Here is a 20,307-nt window from a genome sequence, read left to right as displayed (position 1 = left end):
AGCGACTCCCCAGCCCCGCAATCATGGACAGGGGAAGAGGCAAGAGGGGTGCCAAGTTACCACCGGGAAGTGCTACAGTGCCAGCTCTGGAAAGGAGGCAGCCCACCTATCCAGACTCCGTCTCCAGAGGGAGCAGGCCATAAAGCAGAGAGGCAGTGAGCTTAATTGAATTCATGTTTAATAATTACAGGCACCGTGCCCCCCCTTCCCCCTGCCCAGGCAGCAGCAGGGGTGGTGCAGGGGCTGGGGCATATGCCCCCAGCAGCGAGGACGGCAGTCCCAAGAGTGATTTTCAGAAAATAAAAAAAGACCCCAGGGGCAGGCAGTGGTGCCCCCCCCAAGACACACCAAATTTCAAGACTTTATATATAATATATCTCTGTGCCCCAGGGGGAGAAGGACACCTGGCAGCATCCTGGAGGGGGGCCCCAGGCAGCCCCAAGCCATCCTGCCTCTTCAGCCACTTTATTAGCTCAGACACATCGCACTACAGGCACCCACTGCCACCGCCGCTGCTGCCGCCCCCCTGCAGTCCGGGCGGCTGGCTTGGCCATCGAGTGTCCATGGGGCTCCAAGTCCCCGGCCCCACCCACCCTCAGTTGTGGTCAGACTCCTCCTCCTCTGCCTCACGAAGCCATTTGAAGAAAGCTGTGACAGATTTAAGGGCCACGCCCTTGCCCTGCTGCTCAGCGGGGTCCTTGCTACTCTCCCAGCTATAGAAGGCATCCTCCTTCACCACATCCTCGTCATACAGCGCATCAAAGAACATCCGAAGCAGGTCTGCAAGCAGGCAGGATAACAGTTAGAGACATACTCCTCCCACCCCCATCCCACCTCCCCAGGGATCCCTCCCCTAAGCTCCACCGTTGAAACAGTCCTGACCCACCGTGTTCAAATGTGTCTGGTCATTCCAGAGCGACTAGGTCTCTGACAGGATGCTAATCTCATAATCTAAGAGACTGGTGTGGAAGAATGAGTCACTTGGCCAACACTTAAAACACCTACCCAGCCTCACCCCAGCAGCTTCAAACTTCTCCACTCAAGTTATATATAAATGGAGAAAATTATGCAGAATTTGTACTCCTGAATTTGGGGAATCACAGAAGTCTGAGATGTATCTCTCACAAAATTCAAGGGTATAAACTGGAACTTCATTCACTGGCCCCCATTACAGATCCTGACAAACTTTTTTTCTTTTCAAGACATGCCACCCAAAATGTGCTGCTGTGGTATACCTGACAAATTCTTGATCTCAACCTCCTCTTACTTTTCACACATCTTCTGAATACACACACCCTTCTCTGGCCCTGATACTTCCACACAAGCTATATAGCCTTTGCCAGGAACATCCTTTCTCTTGTCACATTTTAATCACCTTCCTAGTGCAATTCATTTAGGCTCAATTCAAGCACCCTCTGCTTTGACCCCCTTTCTCCCGCACCCCTAGCTACTCGTAAGCCTTCCGAAGCACTTGTCCTATAGTCCCTGAACATAATCCATCCCATTCCTCACACTGCACTGGCAGTCTTTCCAAAGCAAACATTACATTCCTTAAAGCAAAGGAAGGCTGTGTAGTGAATACATTTCTTCTCAGTAAAAGAATAGATCTAGGTCCAGGCCTGGGTGAAACGCAGACTGAGCTGCCTAAAACAAGCTGTAAGCCAGAATGTTCCTCAGGGCACACACACTCTCAAATCCACAACCACTGCCTGTGGACAGCTTCCCACCCCCATCGCACAGCAATAGCAGCAAAGCTTGTTCTCCAAATCCCATGCACACCCACCCTGGGGACCCTATACAATCAAATATCCTTTCTGCCCTGTATTTTCAAGCCCAACTTTCTCTCGTTTAAACACAAAAACATCTTCCTTTACAACCACTATCTCTTTACAGCCGAACAAAAGTGGTTTTTGGGTTTTGTTTTGTTTTTTTGCCTTTTGACAAGAGATTGATTGAATTCAAAGATTTCGTCTACACTTGTTTTCGTTTCTTTTATTCCTGGTTCCGTCAAATATTATTCTATCCTTTCCAATCCAGATTCTTCCCCTTGTTCCCCCAAATACTGTTTCTGCCAGGGTGGCTTCCATGTTTTCACACCCCAGAAGCCCTAATTTTCAGGCCTGCTCCTGTGGAACTCTCAAACAGCATCAAGTATTACTGACCACTTCCCTTTCCTAAAATTACTCTGCCTGTTGTTCAAAGGGTTCTGTCCTTTGGTCCCTCCCTGTAGGACCTCTACCTCCCTAAGGTTCCATCCAGTGGGCAATCCTATACCCTCCTGTGACTTACACGTATGTTAGTTGCCCTGTGCCAGCAACTCAAGAGACTGGCCTCCAGCCCTGACCTCTTCCTCTCTCCAAATGAATTCAGATACCCAGCCGTCTGCCTGAGATCTGTGATTACCCCCACGCAGGGGACCAAAAACTCAGCATGAGCAAACTCAACTTGATCTGGTGTTCCCTACTGCCAGGTGAATGGCACCCTAACATCTCACCTGCTAAAACCATCCTGGGAGTCATATATGACTTCCAATCTCTCATCACCCCCCCACACCCAGCTACTTACGTCTTGAATCTACCCACTTGTCTCCCATCTCCATTGCCACCAGTGAGGTTCAGCCACTACCAATATGCTCATGATCTGCTGATCCTGCCACATTCACACTCACCCTACTCCAAACCACTATTTCCACTAATGGCCAAGTATGATCTAAAAACTAAGAGAATGTGTAAAATCCTTACTTAAAATCCCACAAAGGCCTTTCCCTGTCCTTCGGCTAAAGCCTAAAACTCATCCCATGGCTTACACAGCCCTGCATATCCTGCCCACGTCCATCTCTCCACCCATCTTGCTGCACATGACTGGCTGCTCTGCTCTCCCACGCTGGCCTTTCAGCAGTTCTTTTACCTTGTGTCCTCTTTTCTACCGCAGGGCCTTCTTTTACATACACAGTTCTTTCCTGTCAACTCTCCCCCTCCCATTTGTCATTCAGCCCCCATTTGTCGATTCCCACTCATTCTCTCTGACTAGGTATACTCCCCCAGAGAGCATCCTGCAGGACCCATCTTCCAACATCATCTGAACCCATGCCAACATGGGAATTATGTTTGACCTAATCACTGCCAATATCCCAATGTCCTGGCACATACCTATTTGCTGAATACATAACCTCGGGCATGTTAACCTAAGCCTCAGTTTCCCAATAGGGAAAAGGGGGCAACATCATCTACCCTAAACAATAGTTGTGAGAATTGAGGCAAAGAAAAGTATCCCAGCCCTGTGCCAGGCAGAGAGAATACACGATACTTGGGAAATATTACCATTTATCACCTCTGCATTCCAGGCATCTAACAGCTGGCTAGGCACAAAATAGATAATCTTGAAGCCCAGATCTAACTCCTTCCACTTGTAGGTAAGGAAACAAGTGTTGCAGGGGAAAAACTGAACCATCGGGGTATTCTGCTCTCCAATGACCACTCACTTTTCTTGGCTTGAGACCATTTCCACGACTGCCCCCTACTGTCTGGTAGCTTCTCCAACCCACCCCCACCCATGTGGTCTGGCTCTTACTGGGAGGCTGTTCTAAGGTCACTACAAGGGCCTGGAGGGCATAAAGCGCCTGCAACTCCTTCTGCTCATCACACAGGTATTTCTGTAGCAGTTTCGCTCGCGCTTTCAGCACCGCAACGTCCACTCGGAGAGGAGTCTCAACTACAGGGAGGAAGACAGGGTCTAAGTGGAATAATGCACCATCAACCTGGTTCAGAACCAGACGCAAAAACCAAAACCTCCCTCCCTCCACGTGTCTGTTGGGCCCACCCTTGCCCCACTAACTCCCCGGTGCCTCTTACAGATAATTGCAGAATAGCAGACAGTTGTCATGAGGGCTCGAACTAATGTGTTGGATGCTACCTGCTGCTCACTCAGGTTGGACTGTGCAGGAGAAAGAGAAACAAATGGCCCGTAAGTTCTGAATTGTGCCTGAATTCTTGCTGCCCCCACCCACACGTCAAGAGCCACATCTCCTTTACCGTCTCCCCCAATATCCAGGAGAAATATACCTCTATCCAGTCAAACACCCGCTGGTTACTGCTGTTCTCCTTCAGCAGCTTCTCCAGCTGCCTGCTCAGCTCCTCGGAGGAGAGCAGCCTCTGGCCAGGGGATTCTGACTCCTCTCCCAAAGTGTACTCCAACTTCTGCAAGCAAAAAGGCCCACAGTTAAGAGGTAAGTACCTCATGTGAGATGAGGGAAGAGGGAAGAGGCCAGCCCCAAATGCTAGAGTTAACCTAATTCCAGCCACAAACCTGTGCAGTGATGAATGCACCGACATCCTGGCCTTCAGGAAGAAATTCCTTCCAGCTGAGTCCAGCCTCTCGCCACAGCATCCCCACCTTTTTGGGACCCTGAAAAACATAAGACCAACTTAGCAACTCTTTATCTCCAAGACTCTTAGCAGCTCCACAAATGTCATCTAATAAATACATACTAAAAACCCACTAAATGCCTGCTAGCAGCTCAGGATGCTATAGAGGTACTGAATAGGAACAGTCCGTCCATGCCTATGGTCTAGTACCACAGACATCAGTCAAACAACCACCCGCAGTCACAAGAACTCATCCGCCACAGTGCTCAGATCTAGGGGGGATGGCCTGAGAGCCTCTAGGAAAGTGTCAATTAGCTGTCATGAGATTCTCAAAGAATTACTGGACCACAAAAGGTAAACAACCAAATCCATATATCTCATCCAAGCCTTCCACACTCATCTACATTTCTTTTTTTTTTAAATAGCTTAGTTTTCATTATTTCAATAAATGCTTATGGGGGAAACAATTTCTAACAAGTATGCTTATTTGAGTCCCAAGTCCAGAAAATTTTAGAAGCATACATAACCCCTAACCACCCCCAATGCAAATCAGAAATCTTCACGTAAGCAGCAGCCTGAGTCCATTTTCCGTAAGGGGCAAGAGATGACAAATGCATCACTGTTTCACAGTAACAGATATTCACAGTGATGACATCAACCCATAACAAAATCACCATAGTTCACGGATTTCAAAAACGCTCATTTTAACACCACTAAAACCTTAAGTTGTCACACAGTTCACACATCATCACATTTAAAAAATATGATCGTAAGTCTTTTCTTTCTTAGCAGTGCGTAAATAAAGTGTCCTATGATCTATGGTACCTTAGAGTCAATTAAATAAATAAGTAGTTCAACATGCTTTTTCTTTTAAACAAAAATTATCCTGCTACATATTTCTACCTAAAAGAATTAACATGATGCTGAAAGAACAATTCTTTTCAATTCAAAGTCTCATTCCTCTAAGTTCTAGATAATTCTTTCAAAACTATGCATCACTAGGTATCATACCCAACTTGCCTTTCCCATTTCACCTTTCCACTTCGCTAGTCAAAATTAACCTTCACAAAGCAGCTTTGGTTCCCTTCCAGGAAGGCTTTCTGTCATGAAACTACCAAACAGACACCCCCACCCTCAACCTCACAGTCCTTAAGGCACTCCATTTCAACTACTTATTTCACACTTTACTTCACACTGTTGTTTTTATTAAGCTGTCATTTCTTACTTTTCTCTCTTCCAACTTGTTTCCCAACTGTTTTATTCACTGCTGTGTTTCCATTGCATAGTATGTGGTAAATGTTTTAAAAGAGGCTAACTGAATGAATGAATCAATCAACCAGGGGCTTAGGGCCTTAGGTTCCCATTCTCCAGCCTTGGCCAGAACCCAGGACAGGAGCTGGCCTAAGGGAAAAGTGCCAGCCTCGGCATTTCCTCTCCCAAGTACCAACACAGCACTACCATCACCATTAACCCCACCCCACCAAAAGGACCATGAAACTTATTCAGGGTTACCACCAACAGCCAAAACTGCATGGTGGGAAGAGAAGCCCTCAACACATGACCCTTAAAAGACTCCCACTCACCATGCTTTTGCACAGGAGCCCCAGGATCTCTAGCAACAGGGAAGCAGCCTTGCCCAGGGGTCTCAGAGGTTTTGTAATCTCCCTACAAGAGAAAAGTCCAGTGTTGATAGCCTCCCACATCTTCTCAACACACTATCACACCCCTCCCTAGACCCACGGGTCTAAACTGCCAGAGCTCTCTTCCCTCTCCACCCCTACTCTTCTTCCTGTCTTAACCTCCCCTGAATTCCACCAAAGGGGGGCTTACCTGAACAGCTCCCCCATGGGCACCCCACCATCCTGCAGAATGGGCGTTACCAGTTCTGCTAGGTAGAGCCACACGTGAGGGATGTCAATTTCCATGTCTTCAGCCAATTCCAGGATTTCATACAGCCTGCAAAGAGAATTCAAAGTCAGGTCAACCTACGAAAGACACCCCACCTAGGAAAGACACACTCCCACCCTCCTTCTGGGGCAACAACGGCATGGCTAAAGGATCAACTGTGGAGCCCCTCAGGAACATTTCCTAAATATGGGACAATTATCTCAAGCTAAGCCTCCTTGTCCTTAGGTGGCTCACCCCATCCCTGCCACAAATAATGCTGACCAGGATGGCAGAGGAGCCTACACCCTTATCCAAGGTTCCACAGGTCCTAGAAAGGAGGGGAATTAGTGGGTATGTAAAAGGAGGAGGCCCACAGAAGTTGATCATACCCTTGGTAGTACTGAGCAGTGGAGAGGTGCCCAGCACAGAGCAGCTGGTGCAGCAGCCGCCCCATATGCTCACGGGCAATGGCGCTCCGCTCTAGTGTGGACTCGATGCCGTGCCGCACAAAGATGAAGAGCAGCGAGGGCGAGGCCAACTCCTGCACGCACTGCACTGCCTCCTGCAGGGGCGCAGGGCACAGGAGGGAGAGCAGTTACTGTCTGGCCCAGACCCTACACCCATGCCTGTCAGCACAGGCCCCTTGCCACCCACTACCAGCGCTCAGACCGCTCCCACTGCCTACCTTCATGTCATTGAGATGGAGGTATTCTTCAATGATGGCCCTGGATTTCTTCTCCAGCTCCTCTTCAGAAAGCGCTGCCTTCGGGGGGCTCACAGGAGGCAGGGCAGCTTCTCGCTTCACTGAGCAGAGAAAAATAGATCAGAGATTCTTCACTTCCAGTCCTCCTAGCACACAGGATCCGGAGCCCTGAAGACAGTCTGGGGACTGGCTAATCCCAAACCAGCCCATACCCTTCCCTACCCTCCCCGTCCCAGACCCTTACCAGCATCCCGCCCACGGTCCCGATCCTCTGTAAGGCTTGCTGCCTTGCGCAGTCCCTCAGGCTGGGAGGGCCGCTCTCTACTCCGCTCCTCCACTTCCTTGCTGAAGCTCCGCTTGGTGGCAGGTGTCCGTGCACGATCAAGCCGGTCCCCACGGTCACCTCCCCGTTCACTCCGCTCTAGGCGGTCTCCTCGGTCCCCAGCTTTCTCACCTCGTTCTCGGCTTAAGCTACTCCTGGAAAAAAGACAGGCACGTTATCTCTCACCTGAACTGCCCAGGTACCCTCTCAGTCAACTATCCGACATGCTGAGCAATTGTCAGGCCTTGTCCTTGGCATCAGGAATATGCCCCAGTCTCAGCCAGCTCTGAGCATTACAGGTGTGAGAATTCCTATGGCAACAGCCAAAACCCACTCAGTACTCTCAGTGTGAGGAACAAAGACACCAAGGAAACCTCACCTCTGTACCACACGTCTGTTATCTGTGCTTTCTGTAGGAACTGCTTGTTGAAGGGCTGAGAAGCGATTCAAGGTACTAGTAGCTGGACGAGCAGCTTCTGATGCTGGGGAGGCAGAAAACCCAAATAAAGTCTTTATTTTCTTACATTCTATTTCCTACTGGCCAGTTTAGGACACTTGATCCCAGTCCCGACACTAAAGTTGCTCACTCCCTAGTACCAAGTACACACTGCCAATATTATCTAACTATTCTATACTGAGAGCCTTCTATACAGACAAGGCTCTGCCCTCAAGAGCACTGATTAATAACCACTCAGCTCCTTACAGTGGCCTCCATACCTGCGTCAGAGGGCTTGGCTCCTGAGCCTCCACTGCTGCCCTTGCCCCAGCTCAATCGCCCTCCAGGTGCAAAAAGCTGGTTGTTAGAATCAATGGAGCCAGGCTGAGGAAGGAAAGGGAGCGGAGGAGAGTCATGGGTCTGACCTAGCCAAAGCCCCAGCCATCCCCCACCACACACAGCTGCAAGTGGCCTAAACTGGGGGCCTGGCACACTTTTCCTGTAAAGGGCTAGATATTTTAAGCTTTGCAGGCCACACAGTTTCAACTACTCAACTCTGCCGCTGCAGCACAAAAGCAATCACAGACAATGATTAGAGGAATTAGTGAGGTTATATTTCCATAAAATTATAGACACTGAAATTAAAATTTTATATAATTTGTCAGTATCATTCACTTTTTGATCCTGTTCAACCATTAAAAAATGCAGAAACTTTCATCCTTAGCTTGTGGGCTGTACAGAAGCAAGGAATGGCTGGATTTGGTTTGCATGTCAGTGTCTGACCACCGGTCCAGACCAATGCGAATACATTCCCCTAGCGTTGGCAGTCCTGTCTAGAAATCTAACCAGTTTGTCTTAAGGGAGAAAATTCAGCTGTCATCTTCCCAACCTCAGAAAGTGAGGAGACTAAGATCCAAACCTGTGCTTAAGGCCTGTATGACCCCTTTATTCTCCTATTACCCTCTCCAAAGAACACACCCCTACCTTTGTGATCTTGGTAAGTCGTGAGGTGTCAATAGGGCGGCTGCCCTTGCTGATGGGGACTGTGTTCCAGCCACCATCATCCACAAGTGGAAGGCCACGGCCTGGGACAAAAAGGAAAGCACACTGGAATAATGAGTAAGTCCCAGCAACCCTGTTCCCCTGGGCTGCCCTCAGTCTCCTTTCCTCAGATCCTCAGTTCCATCATGGGGTCTCAGTGGCCCAGACACGTGGCACTAACAAGAAGTCATCAATGGAAAGCATAACCCCTCACACTGTCCATCCTCAGTCCCAGCTTCAAACTCACTGATGGGTGGGCCTGGAGGGCCACCCCGACGCTTGTCGCTGCCCTTGGCCATTAGCTGCTGCACTTTTATGTGCTCCCGATGCTCCTCCATCTCAGCCTCCTTGTGGATCTGGTCAATTGTCTTGGGACCCTGGTCCCCTCGGCGTGGCACCCAATTGCTCTGTGGGGACAGGCCAGTCACAAGATAATTACATCAGAGAAGGCCAAACAGTGTCAGGATCTGGTGGCTATGGGGTCAGAGGCAGCAGACAAACAGTGCAAACGAGAGGACGCATACCCGTCGCAGATCCAGTACATCTTGCAGCATAAAGCGGATCCGGGATGAAGTCTTCTTTTCCTTAATGATTTTTTCCATCTGGTTGAAATACTGATCCATTCGGGGCTAGCAAAAAGCAAAGGGATCAGGTCAGGAACTTCTAAGACCTCACCTCTCAGCTATAGGCCCTGCCCCTCCACAGGCCTCAGCTCCACCACTGTGCCTCAGTGACTTACACACAACAGCTGCAGAGGGTGCTTGTCAGTGGACAGCATACGACATGTGCTCTCCCATATCCCTCTCCCATATCCCAGGACCCCTACCTTGGCCTTTTCAAAGTCCAGGTCTTTGCCAATGGTGGTGAGCAGACGGCAAAGGCATTCGAGGGACTCTTCATCATGGTTCTTAAGTAGTTTAACCACACAGTCGTGCATTATCGCCTCCGTTAACATCTTCAGTTTGAACAACTCCCCGATGAACTTTATGTTCCCTAAAGAGCGCCGCCGGGCAATGTCTCGAGCCTCTTCTAGCTCTTCCTTCAGGCGTCCCCGTTCCTCTGCCTGCCGGTCATGGGACAGGGATCACATCAAAAAGAAACCCAGCCACTCGGCTAAAACCGTTCTCTCCTCCACTAGCTAGATTTCTAAACCTAGCAGCAAGAACTCATGTCCTAAGGCAGAGAAACCCCTCAAACACCACTATCCCCACCCCAACTTCTGCAGCTGAGTAACATCTGGGTGGGCAGTGGAATTGGGGGATTTTCTCTCACCGTAGCAGCTTCATCCATCTCTTTTTGCTTCTTCTCAAAAACCTCATCATCATCTTTGTCCTTTTCAAACTCCTTCTGACATCGATTCAACAACAGTTTCCGGAAGTTCACAGTCACTGTTGGCTTTTCTGTAGTGGGCACTTTCAGCTGTATGTCAAAGAGAATGTCACATTCAGACCAGTCCAGGGCAGAGAGAACCCTCCAAGAGTCTCCAACTACCTGACCCAGGAAGACCTCTGGCCCTGGCTCTGCCTCCTTCTGGCTGCCACCAACAGCACAGGCTGGAGGAGAACCAAGAAGCTGGACTCAGAGTCTTAAGAAAAGAAGTGAGAAGCTAGACCACTTAGAAAACAGTGGAAACTAACCGCCATGAGGCAGCGGCACATGTTGGCATAGGCCACAGAGAAGTTGGGCTCTGAAATGGCCTTCTCGAAGATAAGGTCAATGACCCCTTTGAGGCGTTCCTCAGTGTCGATGGCCAGCTGTGTCACTTGCTTCATCAGCTGCTGGAACATCTGGGGTGTCAGCTTATTCAAGATGGAGCGCACCCTGCGGAACAGGTCCTGGGAGGAGAGGGGACAGAGAAGACACAGGATCCAGTGAAGTTCTCAGAAGAACAGGGGCCACTGGGAGGGATGGAGAGGTTAGTGGGGACTTAGATAGAAACTAGTGATGAGAATGGACAGAGGCAAAGAAGGTAAGGCTGGCTCAGAGGGCAGACCTCGGGAAGACATGGAGACCAAAGCACAACTTGCAGGTACCTGGGTTTTGCTACCATCAGCATCCTCTTCCCCTCGGTCCTTATCAGCTGCCGTCCGCTTGCTGCTGGGTTTCCAGGCCTTCTCAGCTTTGTTCAGCTTTATATCTTCAGTCATTGACACTGTGGCAATAATCTTGCGTGGTTCCTTTCGGGGCCCCTGCTGAGAGCGCCGGGGTCCCAGACCAGCCTGCTAAGCAAGAAATGGGGAGAAGACACAGAACTAGTTAGCACAACCTGTGACACCACTACCACACACTCCAGGGCAGGCTTCTCCCCACCCCATAATGACATACAGGGAGTCACCATCCCCACTCCCTTTGCCAGTCCCACTCACCGGCCCTCGGGGCAGCTCCCCACCTGGCCCACCCCTTGGGGGCCCACGGTTGCTAAGGGCTGGTCGGCCAAGGTTGGCAAAGGACGGAGTGAAGTCTGGGCCACAATTTATGCCTTGAAGTCTAGTAGGATCCAGTGACCGCAATGGTGTCTTATTGGCCTGTGAAAAGGATAGGGAAGGTTATCAGAAACAGGCTAGGGCTACTGACCACTCTTTCAGGACCTCGGTCTCCTCCTCAAGCCAGCCAACCAGCCCAAACTCCCCCTTTCCCTCAAGCCTACCAACCTTATCCAACACCACGTCACTGATATGGGGCAATCCCTCTGGCTTCTGCATACTGGCAAATATGAACTGAAAGCCAAGCAGGAACTCACGGTCATAACGCTTTTTCTCCTCAAGGTTTAGAGGCTTCCACTGATCTGCAAGGAAAACAGGATGAAGCAATCACACTGTTCTCTCCTGAGGCCCTGACAAGAACACCTAGCCCTTCTCAACCCCTCCTACAGCATACCTGACTTATATTCATACTTCTGTTCCCCGGGCTGAATGTTCTCAGCATTTTGAATCTTGTCTTCCTTTGAGTCCCAGGTCTCATCTGCCTCCTCAGGCCGTGGGGGCACACTGGTGCTCTCAGGCTCTGGGCTGGAATTACTGCCTACAGGAGGCTGATTTTCCACTTCTGGTACTCCTGGGTTCACCTGTAACCATTGGACATTCTGTTTTGGTTGCAGTGTGACCACTTCCATACTCAAACCTTGCCCTTCTCCCTCTGCTACTTTCTGCTCCCTTACCTCCTTGAAAGCATCCAGAAGGTCTCCTACAGTCTCCTTCTTATTGAGCTCCTTAATCTTCCGTCTCCTCTTTGGCACAGATACTGCCACTATTTAGGGGATTAAAAAAAAAAAAAAGGAGTGGGAAGAATTTAAGGAATACCCCTAACCCCTGGGAAAAATAAAAAGTAGCCACTGTACAGTAATTCCTTTTTAAGTCTCTAGATTTAAAATCCTTTAATTTAAATTCCTTAAAAGCCCTTAGGTTCCATTACAGGGCTTCTCTGACCCAGGCACAAAGGCACAAATGGGACATCACCAATGAAGAACAAGAACCCCACCCTCCAACCTGCCCCACCTCAACCATCCAGCCACACCTTACCTTGGGTGGCTGCCGCCGCCTCCAAATTCTGGGACTGGTGAGCTGGAAGAGGGGTGCTCTCTGGGGGGAGTGGTTCCTCTCCACCCTTCTCACTCTCAGGTTCTCCTGCTTCTCCTTCTTCTTCCTCTTCTTCCTCTTCCTCCACATCCTCCTCCTGAGCAGGGGAAGCAGCTGGGGGAGCCACAGCTGGAGTGGCAGCTAGGACAGTAGGGGGAGCCACTGATTCTGTAACCTCCTTGGTCTGATCCTCTGGCTCACTGACCGGGCTTAAGTCCACAGCTGGTGGCGAGGGGGCTCCATTGAGCAGTTCCTCGGGTTGGGCAGTTGGAGCAACAGGCATGGGGGATTCAGAAGGACAAACTGAGGGAGGGAGAGGGGCAAGCTCCGGGCTTGACTCCACCTCTGGTTCCAAATCTTCAGATGGGACCGTGCCATTAGGCTCAGGAAGAATTTCCACCTTGTGAGATGCCAGGGGGGTGGCAACCTGGAGAGGACTGGAAGGGAACTCAGATTCTGAAACTTGTTTGCTAAGCGTCACTTCTACTTCCAGTATGGGTTCAGCAAGGGGAGCAGGTTCTGGAGAGAGGCAGTATGGCTCCCCAGGTTCACAGGGCATGGGGGTTGTTGATTCTTCTACAGACATCTGTATCATCCCCGTTGTCATAGTGTCCCCAGGAATAGACCCCAGGACTGCAACATTAGGCTCAGACCCCGGTTCCAAGATTGGGGGTGGTGATGGGGTCGGAGAAGGTGATGAAGGCTGGGATTCTGAAGGGCTGTGCTCTGGGCCAGGCAGCCCTGGCCGGTCCCCAATGATTGCTCCCTGCGACCGGTCATCTGCACCACAGGAAGAACGAGTAATTAAAGGCAAGTCTTTCACTGCTGTTGTTCCTCCTCCCAGTCAAAGCATTCCCAGCCTAACACCTCCCGCTCTGCCACAATCTTCTCCCACCTAGGTCTTTTCCATTCTCATCTAAAATCCAATCCACCCTCACTCAAAAATCCCATTACCCAAAACCTAAGTCAGCCTTCTCTGGCACCCGGTTCAAGTTGCTCCACTTCCTTGGCATTCTAAATTGTTTCACCCCTTTCCCCATTAAAAGCTCTGCCCCATCTGCTTACTTACCTGGCCGGACAATGACAGCAACCTGGGGTGTCTCCCCATTAGCCTGAGGCTCCAGACCGCCTCCCGTCTGCAGGACACAAAGGGTTACCAAGTTTGCCCTGAAGAGTCCCACAACCCTTCTTTACTAGAGTCATTTCTACTTTAGCTCTGCCTAGAAATCCAGGAAAGCAGGGAAATAAATCCCTCAGTTGAAGAAAAGATCAAGGAACCTGGGGAGTCCAGGACAGAAAAGCCATCTCAGCCAGGGCATCACTCAAACAACAGACAGTACCTGGGGAGGAGTGGGTGTGGAGGCAGTGCGGGCCCCAGACATGATCTCCTCTGTGATATCCTTCCCTCCTTGATTTGGATCTCGAATTCGGATCTGGGAAAAGAAAGCTATGGGATGAGTGGGAAGCAGGAGGAGCCCACCTCTCCACCCTGCCCCACTCCTAAGACTCCAGGCCAACCCCCCCACCCGCCACCAGGAAGCAGGTGGGTGAGTGCCAGAAACCCCATGAGTTCTACTGTCAACCCATCCAGCTGCTCTTGTAGTCCCTGCCCTGGCCCCCATCCCTAAGACACCCCTGACCTCACAGAGCAGCCCCGGGCATCACAATGCCCCTCCCTCCCTTAACCCTGCCCCACCAGCAGTCCCCGAGGCAGTGGCTGCACACCCTGGGGACAAGGACCCCCCTCTAGCACCCATCCAGCTTACTTGTGGCTTGTCTGCCTGATCTCTGGGGGCAGGGCCCAGATCCAGAGGGTGGAGCCAGGGTGACTCAGCGGCTTCCCCAGCCCTGGCACCCTATTCTGGGCACCACGCCCAGGGCTTGAGGATTGAGCAGAGGCGGAGGCCTCAAGAGCTTCCAGGACTGGGGGGGGTGGGGGGGTGGGGCCGCAGAAAACAAACCATTTCCAAGGCTAGCCACCAGAAACCCAAAACCAAACTTAGATCTTTCAGACCCCAGAACCAAGGTCTCTCAGGAATTTCCCCACCAGCTACCTCAATCTTCCCGTGAGCTGCTCCTACACTGAAATCTTAGTTACCTTAAAGAACCTGAGCACTTCACAGATCCCCATTCTCTGCCTACTCTCACCTGAAGATCTCCCTCAACTTCCTGCTCCCTGACCCACAATGTGCTTGACCTTGATTCTCCCTTTCCAAGATATCCTAGAGCCCCTTTCTGCTACTCACCGTCTTCCGCTCCCTCTTGGGAGCAATCTGGGGTGGCTGGTTCATCAAAACCGGGGCGGGGGCCACACCAGTGGGAAATTGCTGCACACCCTGGGCTGGGTAGTAGGCGCCAGCTTGAGGGGAGAAGAGGGTGGGACACAGAAAGGAAGAACAGTGGCAGTGTCAGGGCCCAACCACATACAAATGCCTGTTTGAACCCCACCCACCACCCAAGAACCTCTCATCACCCACAGGTGGCCCTGTGCCCTGCCCCACCTCCCTCCCCAAGGGAACTAGGTGTCTATCAAAGCTGGGGAACCAGTCTGAACTGCGTTTACAAGAATTCCTGACACTGACACACACACACCCCTTGTAGGCAGGCACTCCTTCCCCACCACACACTAGCTACCAGGACTACGTCTGTTCTTCTTCTACCCCATAAGGTATGGTGTTTGCACCCCACCCCCAGCAACACATACACAAATACTCTGAGAGAGCAACTACTTAACCTGAAACAGAATCAGGTCTTTGGCTGGGAATGATAAAAACAGATTTGCCAACCCTGTTCCATTCAACCTGAGTCCGGTTCCAGTCTCCAGCCCTTTGCTAAAGGGGCAAGGAAACAAAAAGTAACATTATGAACCGGGCCCAGGATGAGGAAAACTTCCTTAAAGCAATGGTCTCCAAAATGGGATACATTCTTTAATCTCATCCATAATCTCTACTTGTTTGTTTTTGACAAGCAACATGAGTGTTATTTGTTTAAATTGTGCATACATATAAACAAACAAAAGCATACATGTATTACAGGTACATACTCAAAATTTTTCCTGATGATCAAAAAATTTTGGAAACCACTGCCATAAAGAACAGACTAATCCTTTCCTAGAACATAAATGAAAAACAGCTACAAAAACCTCCCAAATCCATGTTACATCGGTTCCCCCCAACCATGGAATGAGAGTCACAGGAAATATTTATTAACAGGCCCTCAAACTGGTGCCTAATCTATATCCCTTGACACGGGGAGGACTCCAACTCTCAGCAATGGTATAAAATCCCCTTCCCACCAACCCCCCAGTACCAGTTACATATTAAGCACCAATCCCTACTATCTCTTAACTCTATCATTTTTAGACCAAGAGACAAGCCTGGGAAAGGTCTTAGGAATTAGTAAGCAAGTTTAAATGCTCCCTGGGACACAGTCTCACCTGACTCCCTCCCCTGCTTACCGTAGGTCCCAAACTCTGTAGGGCTTGCACCTGGATAGAAGCTTGGGGCTCCCGGCTGCACAGGATACTGCTGTGTCGGGACAACATATGTAGAACGTCCCTGGTGGAGGGGAAGGGGGAGAAGGAGGGGAAAGGAGTTGAGGGAGCTATGAATACCACAGACTACAAAGAGAACGTAAGGCAAGACAAGACAAGCCAACTCTGGGTAATGACCAGAAGGAAGTCCCACCTCTCAAGAAGAGATGGGACTAGAGGGTCAGGGTTGGGGAGGTAAGGATAGGGATACAAGGTTCTGTAGCTTCCAGCCTCACCTGTCCAGGGATGTAGTAGGCCCCCTGGGAGGCTGGGTAGGAGATCTGGGAAGGGATCATCATTACTTGGGATCCAGCAGGGTAGACATGGGCAGCAGGACCAGGGCGGGCAGGGGCTGCACTCTGCACTCGGGAGGCTGCACTGCTCGGGGGCTGGGCCCGGCTAGGGTAGAAGTGCTGTCAGGAGGGAGGAAGGCAGTTGGCATTGGGAAGGGGAGAAAGTGGACAGCAAACTGGCCATTGCAGTACGTCTGTAGTCTGGAGAGAAGTACCAGGGGCTTCGGAGCATGGGGACCAACACTTCCAAGACCCACTTGACCAACTGATGGTTAAGTGGCCTCTTGTACTCACATGTGCCCTCCAAATTCAGGTACACACTTCGCACTCTATATTTACTCCCTCCCTGCCATGCATACTCACATCACCTCCACCAGGCTATCCGTCTGCAGAGATTTCCTAACATCCAGACGCATCATGCCTAAGTAAAGCCTCTTTCAGCAACATACTCCCCAGCATGCATTACTCCATCCTAAGGTACTGAGAAGCTAACCACTAACATGCAACAGTCTCCCAGTTCCCAGGTACACATTCTGCAAGATTTACCCCTAACATGCATTGATCAGCTTCAGACTGAGGACCTGGATCGCAAACAAATCCCCACCCTGAGGACCCCCAGTCCCTGTGTCTAGTCCTTGACTAGGGTGGATGATAGGGTGAGACCAGGAGAGAGTCCACGATTAGCAAAGGGGTATTACCTGCAGAGACCTGAATCCTCCCTGAGAGCACATGGGGACAGGAAAGAAGAGAATTATCCCCAAGGTGATGGGGGGGGGGGGGATGAAGGAAGCAGGACAAGAATCCTCTCCCACTTAGTGAGGAAAAATTTAGAGAACAGAGAAAGGCAAGAACCAACTGGAGGGTATCCTGCCATAGTCCAAAGAGAAAGAAGGGATGGGAATGGAGCAATGGCAACCTCCCAGTAAGAGGAACTAGGAAGCAGGAGTTGGCAGTGGGGCCCAAAGCACTGCTCCCAATTCTCAAGGCACCAGGACCCCTAGTAATGCCATCCCCACAAACTACGTACTCCCCAAGGGACCATCCACTGTAAATAATCAATAGTGCAAAGTGCAGAGCTGCATGAAAGAACACATAGCAACTGTCAGGAAACTGGGTAGGTACAGGGCCTTCATAGTTTCCATCCTAGGCCCAAACTGGCCTAAGCTTTACATGGCTCCCACCCAGGCCCCTTACTCCCCTCCCCACAGCCCCTCACCTGGCGGGGCTGAGAAGGCGTGTTCATTTGTGTCGCTTGAGGCGTACTGAACACCACCGGTGCTGTCTGCCCCGGGGGAAACGCTGGCTGAAGGGGGGGAGACCAGAATTCAGCAAGAGGGGAAACCCGGGTGGGGCAGAAACTCAAGCTGGTGAACTAAGGGGAGCAGATCCGTGGCAAGAGCCTCTACAGTCCACATGTACCCTCCCCATGACAGCCCCTGGGAACAGCCCAGGGGCCTTGTCTCAATTTGGCAGCAGGAAGCTGCACTTTGCCCTGACACAGAAAGGGGTGGGAAAATCCAGAGGCTGAAACCTGTTCCTGACCCAGCTGCCTGGTCTCCCCCACTCCCACCCAAGTCTCTCCTAATTCCTCCCTAATTACCTGTGGGAGTCCAGGGGATGGGGCAGGTGGGGGGCCTGTGGGCTGTGGAGCTTTGTTCATTTCATTTGGTGCCACATCAGGGTCCCCCCAGCACCTGTTGGGAAAGAGTGGAGCTCGGAAAGGGGAAGGGACCCAAGCTTAAGGCAAATGGAATGGGGGAGGGGTTGAAGCAAAGGCTAGGTCCCACACCGGCTAGGTCCCACACCGAGCCCCGGAGGTGCCAAGGAGGTGAAGGAGCAGAAGAGATCCAACTTATGTCCCCACCAACACCTTGTCAAACCCGCATCACCTCCAACCACCCCCCTGATCTGCTGAAACAGACCCTCACTCACCCCCTCGGTTAAGAATAAATCCACGGTGCGGCCTACAGGTTCTGGGCATCCGAGGGCCTGGGGTTGGGAGGTGAGGGGTATCAACCTGGCTCCGCGGGGCCCAAGACCAACCAGACCGGAAATTCCAGGTCTCGCTGGCACCAGGCTCCCGGATCACAAACGGAGCTAGTAGCTTCGGCCGTGGTGTCCCCACCCCCCACCCGGGGACACCGGGTTCGGGGCCTGGCCCAGGGGCACACAAGGCACGCCTGCCGCGGATGGCTGCGGGGGCACCCGCGCGAGGCCAGAGGCCAGGCCTGCCGCCGCCCAGCAGTGGAGGCCAGGAAAGGCAGCAGTTGGGCCGTAAGAGGCCAGGCGGGCGGCAGCCGAAGAGGACCCGCTTTGAAACAAGTGAGGGTCGGCCCGGAGGGCGGGCGGGGCCGGGGGCTCCTCCCTGCCCGCCGCCGCCGTCTCCCTCCCCTGCGCCCTCCCTGCGCAGCGCCGGCCAGTGCCAAAGAACAACGTGTCACTTCCCGGCGGCCGGGCCGCAAAGGGGGGAGGGGGCGACAGGCCAGGAGCCGCGGTGCCTGCGCCCGCGGAGCCTCCTCGGGTCGGGCCGAGGTGGCACTTAGCGGCCGGGGAACCCGGCGCCCTCCCAGCCCGCGGGCACCGCATATTCCGGCCCCGCGCTCCTCCACCCCCACCCAGCAGCCAGGCTGGGCCAGGCCGGGCACACGTGGGCCGGGGATCGGGCCCTGGCGGGCCGGGGCCCGGGCTAGGGCCGCGGGGCCAGGGCGCCGGGGCGGCGGCGCAGGGTAGCCGGTCCCGGCCCGGATGGCGGCGGATGCGGGGGGAGGGGGTGGGGGGGCCGGGTCGGGCCCGGACATGGCGGCTTTACCTTCAGTCTCCTTCAGTCCGCGCGGCCGAGCCCCACGCAGCCGCACAGACGTAGTCCACAACCATTTCCGGCTCCCCGCACGGATCCCGCTCGGCGGCCACCGCTTCTCCGCAGGCGCAGCCGGCGCCCCCACGTGACCGGCGCAGAGGGCGGAGCCGCGCCGGGCGCTGCGGAGCACATGGGATTTGCCCCGCCTCGTCATGTGACAGCCAGTGCCCGCCCCCGTGTCCCCTCCCGAACTTTGGAACTCTGAGACCGACACCCCTCAGCGTCTCTGTTCCGCGGTTCTTTATTTCATTCATACTTTGAGCAAGCATTTATTGAGTGCATACTGCGTGCCAGGCGAAGTCCTGGCTCGGGGCTGAAAATACTGAAATTAAAGACTCAGTGCTGCTTAAGTAAATAATGGTACGAATACGGAAAGAAATACAAATTAGGCAGCCTTTGAAAATAATGTAGATTAGAACATTGAGAGACCTATTAAACTGAATGCTATGCTAAAAGGATGGAAACATTCTAACTAGGGAATTAGTAGATTTGTCTTTTATAAAGATCAGCCACTCCCAGGGAGGAACTGAAGTCAATCATGGAAAGTTCACTAGTGAGGGAAGAAGTAATTCCAAAACCCCTCCCTGCCCGGTAGCCAGAAGATTTTGTACGCCTGAAGGGACATACTAGAGTCAAATGTCAGAGTCTCAGAGTCAGCCTGGATTTTACTTCAAACTCCGCTATTTATTCTTTGGCGATGTACCCACTACCTGCCTACTTAGAACATGTTGTAAAATGGGAAGATTTGAAACTAGGCGGTCTGGCTCAAGTCTGAGCTTTTACCCACATGCTTTCACTCTATTGGATTGTGGGGATTAAAGGAGTTAATTCTTGTGAAAGTGCTTAAAACAGTGCCTAAGTACCTAGTGAAGGCTGTTTTCTTTCTCCTTCCTGCCCCTCCTTTTCTCTTTGTATATATACACATATAATCTCAGAAGGAAACATTTTCTCAGCACCAATGATGAATATATATATGACCTTTGTGATCTCATTAAATACTCACAATTTCCTGCGAAATGAATTGTATTATTATTCCCACTGTATATGAGTAATTGAAGCTCCAAAGAAAGAGCAAAGTAGGCACATAGAGAAACCCTAATGAGAATGAAAATGCAGGTCTAGAGTGTTCTCTGTGACACTCTTCGAGTTCAGTGTCTTAATCATGTATAGCTGGCTCCCTTCTCTACTCTTCTTATTTATCTTTCTCCCTAAGTAAACTAATAAGTGAAAATCAGTTACTGCCTACAGACCGATTCAATCTACAGAAATCACTCTCAAACTCCAGAACAAGGTACTG

At 51.5% G+C, this 20,307-nt stretch overlaps 1 protein-coding gene and 1 non-coding gene across 12 annotated transcripts; both read right to left on the bottom strand.

The window, feature by feature from the left end:
- Positions 1–161: 161 nt before the first annotated feature.
- On the bottom strand, positions 162–19,096 carry EIF4G1 (eukaryotic translation initiation factor 4 gamma 1). 11 transcript variants are annotated; one of them, XM_031452420.2, is made up of 34 exons: positions 18,963–19,094; positions 18,086–18,142; positions 17,754–17,847; positions 17,370–17,456; positions 16,852–16,872; positions 16,097–16,273; positions 15,786–15,885; positions 14,575–14,687; positions 13,669–13,761; positions 13,398–13,464; positions 12,272–13,108; positions 11,911–11,999; positions 11,631–11,835; positions 11,405–11,538; positions 11,120–11,278; positions 10,787–10,975; positions 10,391–10,588; positions 10,026–10,172; positions 9,580–9,816; positions 9,278–9,382; positions 9,001–9,160; positions 8,697–8,797; positions 7,994–8,096; positions 7,656–7,758; positions 7,199–7,431; positions 6,937–7,055; positions 6,641–6,813; positions 6,195–6,320; positions 5,948–6,029; positions 4,306–4,404; positions 4,062–4,196; positions 3,852–3,933; positions 3,571–3,711; positions 162–780 (listed from the first exon to the last, which is right to left on the bottom strand). In XM_031452420.2, exons 3-34 carry the CDS (start codon positions 17,811–17,813, stop codon positions 596–598), a joined length of 4,860 nt encoding a protein of 1,619 aa, XP_031308280.1. In that variant the 5' UTR covers positions 17,814–17,847; positions 18,086–18,142; positions 18,963–19,094; the 3' UTR covers positions 162–595. The 11 variants fall into 11 exon arrangements, with proteins under 11 accessions (XP_031308280.1, XP_031308290.1, XP_031308298.1 ...); XM_031452430.2 differs by having other exon boundaries at positions 10,787–10,972; XM_031452438.2 differs by having other exon boundaries at positions 11,631–11,817.
- On the bottom strand, positions 8,877–8,952 carry LOC116155830 (small nucleolar RNA SNORD66). The gene has a single exon (XR_004139725.1). It is a non-coding gene; the product is annotated as a small nucleolar RNA SNORD66 (small nucleolar RNA).
- Positions 19,097–20,307: the final 1,211 nt, after the last annotated feature.

Source organism: Camelus dromedarius, chromosome 2 (assembly GCF_036321535.1).
Source record: "Camelus dromedarius isolate mCamDro1 chromosome 2, mCamDro1.pat, whole genome shotgun sequence".
Lineage (NCBI taxonomy): Eukaryota > Metazoa > Chordata > Mammalia > Artiodactyla > Camelidae > Camelus > Camelus dromedarius.
Note: the sequence above shows the minus strand (reverse complement) of the source record. Positions and strands in the feature narration are given on the sequence as shown.

Bases quoted from the DNA above. Each gene is read 5' to 3' on its own strand.
- EIF4G1 (XM_031452420.2), bottom strand. From the start codon at position 17,813: ATGAACAAAGCTCCACAGCCCACAGGCCCCCCACCTGCCCCATCCCCT. The intron at 10,589-10,786 runs GTACCTGCAAGT...CTCTCCTCCCAG, and splicing joins CTGATGGTAGCAAAACCCAG to GACCTGTTCCGCAGGGTGCG. The intron at 9,161-9,277 runs GTATGCGTCCTC...CTGTCCCCACAG, and splicing joins ATGTACTGGATCTGCGACGG to AGCAATTGGGTGCCACGCCG.